The following is an 11052-nucleotide window of genomic DNA, read 5'->3' as shown; positions in this document are numbered from 1 at the left end:
TCGTGGTGCAGTGCATAAGGCGCTTGCCTTCCACCCGAGAGTTCCTGGGTTCGATTACCGGTCAGGACACCCAATATTTATGTGTTTTTCTCAAAGCCTGGGTGTTTGTGATTGTTCAAAATTACTAACAACCACCTTGTACGAAAAAGCAGGGACATGGTTATTAATAATTCTAAAAAAAATATATTGTTTTATCTATTACTTATAGTTTTAGTTTAGACAGGGCTTAATGAATTTAAAAAAATGAACCAATAATATGTGTAGGTGGGTAAGTACCTACCTAACATGTACTTATTATTAATTCATCGAAAACAACTACCTAAGTATGAATAAAAAAGTGTGCATACCTACCTACTATTTTGTCGAATCACCCATAGCATACCAAAACTTTTCGGTAGATATGGTTTGGTTTAGGCAAGGTTTAATTTATTTTTAATAACTTACCATTACCATCTGTAAATTGTAGTCTTAGTTAAATAAAAATAAATAGATGCGAATGACTGACAAAGTCTAATGTGCACTATTTGTGGTACCATTCGTTGTACAAATTTAGTCATCCAGTGGTATCCAAGAGGTAGGTAAAAGACGTCCGCAAGGTAGACCTAGAGGCCGCTGGATCGATGAAATGATAAAGTTCTGCGGAAGTACGTGGCAACGCAACGCACAGAACCGAGAGATGTGGAAGCAGCTTTAAGAGGCCTTCATCCAGCAGTGGATAGATTCAGGCTGATGATGATGATGACGATGATGATTTGTGGCGGATCTTAACCGCCTACCTCCACTCTTCGCCACTGGTACCTAGTACTAGTAGAAGCTTTTAAAGGTATAGACCTACACTACACTAATATCAATTCTAAACATACCTATTGTGATGCAGGTAGGTACCTAGATACTTAAGTATAGATTTTTTTATGACACCTTCTTCTTTCCTTTAGATGACGTAAAATAAATATACTTTTGGTATACTTAGATACTTAATAAGTTTATTACAATAAGCATTGGATACGTAGGTATGCCTATCAATAGATCTACACAGGGAACTCAGAAATAATGGGAACTGAAATACCCAACGGGTAAGGCGATAGCAGGTAACCGACTCGAGTAAGGAAGAATCCGGGTTAAACTTACACACGTGTCAAGAATACGTTGTACGTCGAATACTGAAAACTGCTCTCGGTTTATTCATTTACGCTCATTTAATGTTGGTGTATTACACACACTATTGCACGTGCATAATGCGTGCTTCATTTTCGTAGGACACTTACACATTCAAAAGCTTGCATCAACATGCGGCGTGTTGAATATTGCCTATCGGTATTATATTTATTATTTGTTCTGTGGATCTACCCAAGCTAATAATTTAGTTTAAATCTTGTGTATCTTCGACCAACAGCGAAGTTTCTTTGATACAGATATAGCAATCAATTTTTCCAGAAGATTAAAAAGGGGCCTCGAAACAGTTCAAACCGGTCATATCATTAGGTATAAAATTATAAGTAAAAATACATGTAGGTTTATATGTACCCATTTCTCACAAATTCTATAAGATAATATTAGATACCCAAAGTAGGTAGGTACCTAGACCCCTAATAATAATGTTATTTTTCGATACTGGATTTTCACTGGGTAGGTACCTACGTTGGTAGGTAGTTGGAATTTATAGTTTTTATTAAAAAATATCGTGGGGAGCCTCAAAAGCTGTCAGTGCCTCAGGCATCTACGTCCTTAAATCCGCCACTGTCGCCAAATCACGGCTATTAGGTTCTCTTGTGGTATGGAGGTAGTACCTACCTACCTAGCTACTTATTTTATCAATCTAAATAGATAAATAGGTAGGTACTTTTTTAGATTGGCAGTTAGGTACCTACCTATGTTCTAATGTACGCATTTTTATACCATATTTTATTAAAAAAATGATAAAAATATTTTTTATTTACCGTAATAGTTCATACATACCCTGTTTCAATGCTATCTTCCAAAGAACACCAATACAACTGCAAATCGATTTTAGCGTACGACAGTGACTATCTAAAACGACTGGACTATACCCGTGAATGTAGGTGGGTAAGTAGGTAGTCGATTTTTCTGGGCTAAAAATAAAATAAAGACAATATTCTCTAACCCTACAAGTGATGAAATGCTGGGGCACAAATAGGTACATATATGGGTATTTAGGTATTAGGTAGGTAACGTACGAAAAAATTCTAGGGCACGCTCTGTCTTGAAAAAAACTTAGATGCTGCCTATGGCCATTGAGTACCTACTTGGTAGGTACTTATATTAAATCACGTAAGTAGGTACTACCTAGTAGCTACCTGTTAGTGCCAGTTACGCCCTAATTGCCAATCTACCTTCCAAACCTTTATTGTTCACTAGTAGGTCGGTACCTACTTCCTGGAAGTCCTGGATACATTTTATTTCAGTGCCGAATGATAAAAGTAAAAATAATGAACGACTACAAACCCATAAGCAAGAATAATACAAGGTGACTGGTGCGCGAATGAATAAGTACTCAACGAGTTAAGGCTATACCTACTTCAGCTGAGGCACGGTCTAAAACGATCGTGACTACGCGACGCGCAGACTGTGCAAATGACGCGTGACGAACAAAACATAATTTGTCATAAAAATTCAACATGCGTCCATTTAATGTTATGTTTATTGTTATTTAGGTAATATTAATAATATATTCATTGACATGTTTTGTTTTGTTTTGTTACCAGGGCTCGAAATGGACCGGAACGCACCGGAGCGCCATTCCGGTTCATACAATCCCCAAAATTATCGCTCCGTCTCTTGTAAATATTATTTTGACCGTCTGAGCGAGATATGTCATATTATAAAAAAATCCAACACAATCATTTTATTAAATACATAGGTATATGTATAGAATTAGATAAGTAACAGTGTTAATATTTTCGTAAAATTTCGTATATTATTATGTTATAATAATAACATTTTTTAGTCATCTTTACACGATTTAAGAATTAATTCATCCGACGCCATCACAGAACAAATTGACGTGCGAACAGGTCGACTATCGCTCTCCGACTGGCAACGCATGCAAAATTACGTCCCACCTATTGGTGAAAATTATTTACCGTTTCACTGAAGTATGCTCTTAATTAGATAGATAGCCAAAAAGTGTACGAGTATGTGACCCGGAATCCAAGATTGTTTCAAGAGTCCAGGAAGACTTGCTCACCATACCCTAAAGGTTAGTGCCCGGAATCCTATCCATCCAACCCATACAAACTTAACGTCCAAATACCTATACAGACCATAAGTACCTACCTATAAGTATATCTACCTATAATACATATTATTCAATTGTTATTAGTTAAGTAAGTACCTACTTACCTGCCTACCTAAAACACAAAATCGGCCTATGTATCAATTACCTACCTAAAATAAATAATTTAAATGTTAATTTAATTGTGTAAACAATTAAGTATCACATTCTTATGTTAAATTTATTAACTGTGGTATTATACTCGTAGATAACTACTACTTAGGTACCTACAGGTAGCTTGATTCACATTAAATGGCAATATTCGCCCGAATATAAGTAGATACTTACTCGTACCTATCTTATTACCTTTATTTACGTTCGCAATACTTAATAATGCATCATCAAAAATAACTTGCCGAACAAGCGCGAGCGCTGTCGCATAGATAGAGCAGCGAACAACGCGACGTCTCCAGCGAGCGTTCGTTTGAACACCGACGCTTTATATTTCCACGGCGGTTCAGAGTGACTCGCTCTGTGTCGACGGGGGCGCGCCCCGGGATCACGCCGGGCCAATCGCGGGCCACGGGACCTCCCCCAAGACCGAGGGGCAAGGGGGTCCTAGACCCCTACCCGTCTCCGCTGGGCCTTTGACTCCGCTGATCGCCAGGGGCCGCGAGTTCAGACCGACAGCGCGCGCCGTGCGGTACTCGCTATTCAAACAATATCTCTGCTTTATCGCGCGCTACCTTTCGGTGACTTTTCGCTAACCCGATAACAGCACGTCGTGCGGACATATTTCATTTCCGTTCGATTCGCACTGATAGTGTTTATGTTTTTTTTTATTTTCTTTGGTTCGTTTGGCTGAATTTATATTCTTTTTATTTTATTTTTAAAAAAAATCGCGCCTTTCGTGGATATCCGCGTAGTGGGTGACCTTGAAGAATTCGCAATTTAATAAAAAAAAATACCTGCGACATTGATCTTAAAACAGTTAAAATTTTAATGTGAACTAATTATAACAACTGTCTATTTATTGTGAAAAATTGAGAAAAAGGCACAGTTTTTTGTGTTTCAAAAGTGACATTAAATTATCAAATTAATAAAAACGATTGTAAAATAATTTCTACAGCAGTGATCAATTTACCAACCACAGCTGTAAATTATAACAAGTGTCAATTTATTCTTCATATTCGTGTGAGCATTAAATTAAATTTGCTTATCGATCAAGATAACATTAAAAAAATTATTTAATTAAATTCTGTGTACTTTCACGAGATGACAAGTAAAAATCGATTCTCATGACAGTTCCTAAACTGTCACACAGTTATTTATTTATTGAATAAAATAATCAATAATTTTTCTGAAATTTAAAACGTACTTTTTTTAATGGATTCCAAGTGATGATTGATACATATTTTGTGTGTGATATAATTAATTCGTTGCCTTGACATTGGTGTATCGAGAGACACATAGTGGGTGGACATCATCACCCACTGACATTGGCACTCCGGGTGACCCCTGTCGGCGGATTTTATTGAGTGTTGTGCTGCGAAACGGTCTCCAAGAATTTATTATTACCAAGTGTTTCGAACTATTTGAACTTTGGTTATTACTTAGAAAATAATCTAGCACTGTAGTGATCTTGTGTGACAACCTTGCGATTTATTTACAAGAACTTTCTAATAAATCTTAAACCAACAGTTGAATTTATAAAAAAAAACACTTTTAATTTTAAAGTGCCTTATTTGAAATTATGAAGGATTTTTAACCTATGAATATTCTTTTCACGAATATTGAATAATAGGGAAAGGAATAAGGTTGATTATTAAGGAATAATATTTAAAGTGATTTTTATCGTGGGAAATCAAAAATAAACTTTTTTTGTGTGATTTATTTTTGTTTGAATAGTATTTAGTGTTGAATATTTTACTTGCTCAACACATGAGAATCTCGAAGCATCCGGTATCGGTCAAGCGACCGGGTCGCACTATCGTTGATCTCGCGGCCTAGAGAGGCAGGTCATCATATCTGAAGAGTGTCGGAGCGCGAGGCGCCCGGCACGACACTCGCCGAGCCATCATTATCGGTCACGGGGTGGGACCCTGCGCTTACGGCGGCGTGGTCTGCCCGCCCGCGCCCCCCAACGTCCTGGATCTTGGCTTCGCAGGCAGTTGCCTCCCCCATCATCATCCCTCGCATCAGGGCCAGCAGCCGCCGACTGCCCTGGAGTTAGGCTTCTCGCGGGGCGGTATGGCGCTCGTTGCGCCGCCGCCCGCGCCTTGGAGGGACCCCCACGACGACGCGCCGCCTTCGCTCAGCAGAGACCTGCACGCTGCCACTCCAGCGTCGCAGGCGAACTCCACGCAGAGTGGAGGGTCGCAGCCGGACAAGGGACAGAATATTGAATGCGTGGTATGCGGAGATAAGTCGTCGGGGAAACATTATGGACAATTTACATGCGAAGGTAAGATTAACTCCTTAATACAAAAATATTCACCTACCCATGCATAGGAAGATAACTAGGTAGGTAACTAATATAGACGAATTATACTTATTATAAACGGATGTGTTACGTATCTGTCTATCTAGAGTTGATTTAACTTTACGTATTTTTCTGATATTTTTTAATGAATCTTGAAGGTTTAAAGATTCATGTCAGTGTGTAAATCCTATTGCAAAATACGTAGGTAACTACTGCCGATTCGTAAATAGTATGTAGGATGTTAGTTCCTATCATTTTCCCATGAAACAGACGAGGCTGTCGCTTCATCAGAAGGTAGGAAACTAGGAATCTGAGTGTAAAAATTCAAAAAAATCATATAGTAGGTAATCAATCAAGGCATAGGTACAAAAACCGGCCAATTTAACCGTTGCTGTATTTTAACAGTCGATGACAGTTTATCGCACATTTTCACAAGGGGACCTCCAAATCTGTCGAAACATTGGGTCTCCGCGTATCTAAAACCATCACTGCCCGTAAATATTTAAAAAAAAATAGATCTCGGTACTTTAAGACTGTTCATCTCATCTAATATTGTAAAAGTGAATTTGATATCTTATTTAAGTATAGATATTAATATTGTGAATGTGCATATTAATGTATATTTATTTTTTACTTCCTCCGAGTTATTTCTCACGATAAAAGTAGATAGGTGGGTATAAGTATAATAATTGTATGTTTTATGGAGATATTTACGTAGGTACATGTACAATTATTATCAGGTAGGTAGATGTTAGTACCAAATGAATGAACATCCATTCTGTCAATAAAGTACCTAGTCGAAATAAGAAATGTTATCCTAACATAGATAATAATATCTAGGAAGAATATCTTAACTAGGAAGATAAATAGGAAGTACGAAGTAGGTACATATAACTATTCTAACATCGTCATTAGGTAATTATATTATTAGGTATCTACCCACTAACGGTTATTAAAAAAAAGTATTAACTAAATTTAATGGCTCATTTGATTAAAAAACAATTTAATTGTAAATAATTTATTTATTATTGCAACAGTCAGACTGTAAGATTTAGATTACAGATACCTACTAAGTAAATAGCTAACTAGGGGAAGGTTGCGATCATTGGACCAGTGCTTTCATTGGACCACGTAGGTATATCAGAAATAAAAGACGTTAGAAACCATCAGTGACCTCACAAAGCAAGCTTTCCATGCCTCTTTCGCGCCTCTTTTTTTTCAGTCTCATCTTGGACGTGGTAAATGAGTCACATTCGTTGGTGTGTTCATCGTGCTTAAAATATAACAATCAGGTAAAACTAAAACGAATGTAAGTATGATTCCATTAACTATATTTTGTTGAACTTACATCAATTATATAAGGTAATTTATTACTATTTGCAACTATGATAATAGTTGTTACGTTAATACTTTGGTTTTTTTGTGAAACTTGTTTTTGTGACAGCACCCGTAGTTGCTATCATTGGACCATGGGTAACATCTACCATTGGACCGGTCCAATCATAGGAACGATTTTATAACACTTTTCACATTATATTCTTTTTGTTGCATTCCTGAATGGCGAAGAGAGGGAATTACTATACCTGGAATGAGCCCAGCATGTAATTGGCATTACAGGCATTAAGGAAAAAAGGAGTAGGTTTGAACGAGGCAAGTCGAATTCTTGGAGTTCCTAAAGCGACACTGAAACGAAGACTAGATGGAAGCAATTAAAAAGCCAAAGAAGAAATTCAGATAGTTGGTTCCGAAGGTGATCTACCATTAGAATTAGAGACAGAGCTTTGCGAACACATTTTCGAGCTTGAAAGTTGTTTGTATGGTATCACTCCAGTAGATGTCAGGCGATTTGCATTTCAATTAGCTGAGCAAAATAATATAAAGAATAGATTTAATAAAGAAAAGCGAATTGCGGGAAAGAAATGGTATTACGGGTTTATGAACCGGTGTCCGAACTTGAGCCTACGACAACCGAGAGCTACTTCATTCAACAGAGCTACCGGATTTAATCAAGCTACAGTTAAAGATTTTTTTGATAAACTTCAGACATCTATGGATATGCATGACATTAACGATGGTCGGCGTGTATTCAACATTGATGAAACGGGTCTCTCCAACGTGCAGAGAAAACCTAGAAAATTTTTGGCATTGAAGGGTAAGCAGCAAGTTGGAGCAATCACTAGTGGAGAACGTGGCAACGACCACAGCTGTATGCTGTGCCAATGCTGCTGGCTTATTCGTTCCTCCGCTTATCATATTTAAACGGAAGAGAGCAAAGGATGAATTGAAAGATGGAGCACCACCTGGTTCAATATTTGCTTTCAACCCAGACGGAATTGACATCGAATTGACAAGTGTCAAGACGCCGAAACAAAAGGAGAAAAAGTCAAAAAAAACTTCAAATCAAAAATGCAATAAAGATATTGAGAAATGGTTTTGCAAAATCAGCCTCCAGTGTTCCGTAGAGGATATGATACAATGCCTAATGTGTCAAGCCTGGATCCACGAAGTCTGCGCTTGCGTTAGTAAAGGTGTACAAAATATATTTGTCCTATATGCAAAACATAAATAATAATTATCTACATGTATTATTATTACTATTATAATATACGATACCTACTATTATTAAAATGTACTTTTGTTTCATTGTTATAAAATATTATTATAAATCACCTTGATTGGACACGTGTGTAAATTATTATTATTTTTTCAAAGTCCAATGATGGAAACTTAGTGGTCCAATCAAGGAGCATGAGGTCCAAAGACGGCAACAAACAAAAATTTGGTTTTCTTGTTAAATCTCGAAAATGGTTAATTTTATTGGACTGATGCTAAGTGTATACATAATAAAGTAAATAATACATTGAAATCAACAATTTGTTTTATTTTATCAATAATATTTGATGAGTTACACCATCACAAAGTTAAGTGGTCCAATCATAGCAACCTTACCCTATATACCTACTTAATTACTTACGTAGAATATTTCTAATTAACATCATAGTAAAATTATATTGAATCGAGCAATTTACAAGAAAAATAAACACGATTGGTCGCTAGACACGCTTTAATAATCTATAGAATTATACATAATTACATTTAGTCGTGTAGAGTCATGTTTATTTAAAATGATGATCTTCATTTTATTATTGTTAAAACTCGTGAAACTAATGCATTCATTAAATTGTATGCAGGAACGTTTTTATTGATATTAGGTACTATCAATTATTATTTATTTAAACAGGACCGTCCTAAGGGACTCGGCCGCCACGATGCGAAATTGAAAAACATGCTCTTCTCCCTCCACTACCATTATAAGCACACAAAAATGAAAAAAAAAATCAAATTATTTTTTTACCAACTTTCTCATATACTGATTGAAGCACATAATGAGAAAGTATGAAGTATGTAGGTACCAACCAATTATAATTAAATATTCCTGTCACTATACCTTGCGCTATAAGTGCGTATTATGAACGGGATTGTGGTATTGGGAAATGTAGTTGAAAGTTGAGATAACCGCATAGTTTTATTTGGGGGGCAGCACAATTTAGTTTAATTGACATACGTGTCCGATTTTTTCTTTCTGTTTTACATTTTGGTGCATTCCTATCAATAAAAGTCGCTATCCTTTGAATATAATATTATGTTAATTATTAACATAAACTAAAACCGAAATGATTTTTTCGCAATCCACTTAATTCTGCCGCACTTGTGGAATGCACAATTTGGCACTAAAAACTATTCGCTGACATGGCTGGCAAGTACCATTAAATCCATAATTTGACATTAATAATATTTATTAGCCATATTGCCAGTTAGATAACTTCATTCTTCCAGACGTCTTACATTCTAACAAATTCAGATGCGGATAATTACTTAAACCTACAATCGAGATATTTTCAAAACAACCGACGTATATATTATTATGTAGGTACCTAATTTCCATTTAATTTAAAAGTATTTTTACAAACACAGTAAAATTTATACAATCTTTGGGGCGGTCCGGATACCGTGACTACTTACCCGCGTTCACACTATGTTGTTCAACACGTTTTTCCCTGTTTCAAACTATATCATTTTTCACGTGATATCTTTGAAACATTTACATAAATGGTATACAGTTATGTTAATTCGATTTAAAATGACAAGTGTAGGTAGATAGGTAGGTACGATAAAGGGGTGATGAAGCAAGTTACTTGAAGCCCTTATGTTAATCGAAAATCCGGTTGCTTCGTCCTGGTATTTAGAAAAGCACAATAAATATTAATTTAATTTATTAATGATTGACTTACAATTTACTCTCCAAACCAGAGTAGGTAGGTATAACAGTGTAGGTAGACTGTAAGAGAGGACAGAAGTAGATATTCAAAAAAAAAAATACTCTGTCCCTCGCTCCGATTAATTATTATGACCAATATAGGTAAACCGGTAGGTACCTACATACGTGAATAAACGAACATTGTGTACCTACAAACTGTTCGTAAGTTTCCGAACATTTACGCTTGTTTACGACATCTAGAAAGTATCTATGTGCCGATACAAATACCCATGTATTTTTGTATTCCGACGCGGATGAAAAACATTGTTCATATACCTACTGATGTTTTCAGGATAATTTTGGAATGCGAACTCTAATTAAAATGTAGGAACTATAAATAGCTTCTTATAAGGTGCGATATATTGTTTTATTTTAAGTAGTCATCAATAATAATATGTTCAATATAAAAGTAGATATGCAGTTTAATCTCTAAAAGGTGTATAGCTGACGGCTCCAAAATGACCAACTGGCAGGACCCTGAAGAATAAACGAATCGACGGGGGGGGGGGAGGGGTGAGAACGTATTTTTTCCGGATTGCCATGGATTAAACATCATTTACATTCGCACTCAACCCTATTGATCAGCTTTAATGAAGTATATTAATTTGCTCTGTTAATCTGACTGTTAATAGTCTGAATAGTTCAATGTATTGAAAAGGATAGGCATAAGTACCTATTATTTGACTGAGTAAGTAGGTATGTTCTAATCTATAAACTATTATATATTTTTTTCGTATTCAATATTGTATAAGGTACCCTAAATACTTTCAATAAATATCTTACAATGTAAATATATAAGTTGTCATGTCAAGAAGCACCATGTTTTATTATTTCATTTAAATTAATTGTTTAAAAATGTTATTTTTAATTAAACTTCCAATATTCAAAATATATTTTTGTGTGCAAAATGACTAAGAAGTCCTAAAAATAGATAAATATGCAAAACTAACCATAATGCACCCATAAGAAAAAACGAGTCAAATCAACGAACGCACTTGGATCACTAAGCTTCACACAGAA

General features: G+C 35.9%; 1 protein-coding gene across 1 annotated transcript in view; it reads left to right on the top strand.

Annotated features, from left to right (window-relative positions):
• Nucleotides 1–3906: 3906 nt before the first annotated feature.
• The window catches only part of svp (COUP transcription factor 2), a 272714-nt gene continuing 265568 nt past the window's right edge, over nucleotides 3907–11052 (top strand). Inside the window, exon 1 of the mRNA XM_085945811.1 lies at nucleotides 3907–5696. Coding sequence (XP_085801937.1) covers nucleotides 5483–5696 — 214 coding nt within the window. The 5' untranslated portion in view covers nucleotides 3907–5482. The remainder of the gene's footprint in view (nucleotides 5697–11052) is intronic.

The sequence above is a fragment of the Rhyacophila brunnea genome, unplaced genomic scaffold (assembly GCF_057557595.1).
Source record: "Rhyacophila brunnea isolate RB1 unplaced genomic scaffold, BYU_Rbru_1.0 scaffold_19, whole genome shotgun sequence".
In the NCBI taxonomy this organism is placed as follows: Eukaryota; Metazoa; Arthropoda; class Insecta; order Trichoptera; family Rhyacophilidae; genus Rhyacophila; species Rhyacophila brunnea.
The sequence above is the reverse complement of the archived record's forward strand: the minus strand, read 5'-3'. Positions and strand labels throughout refer to the sequence as shown.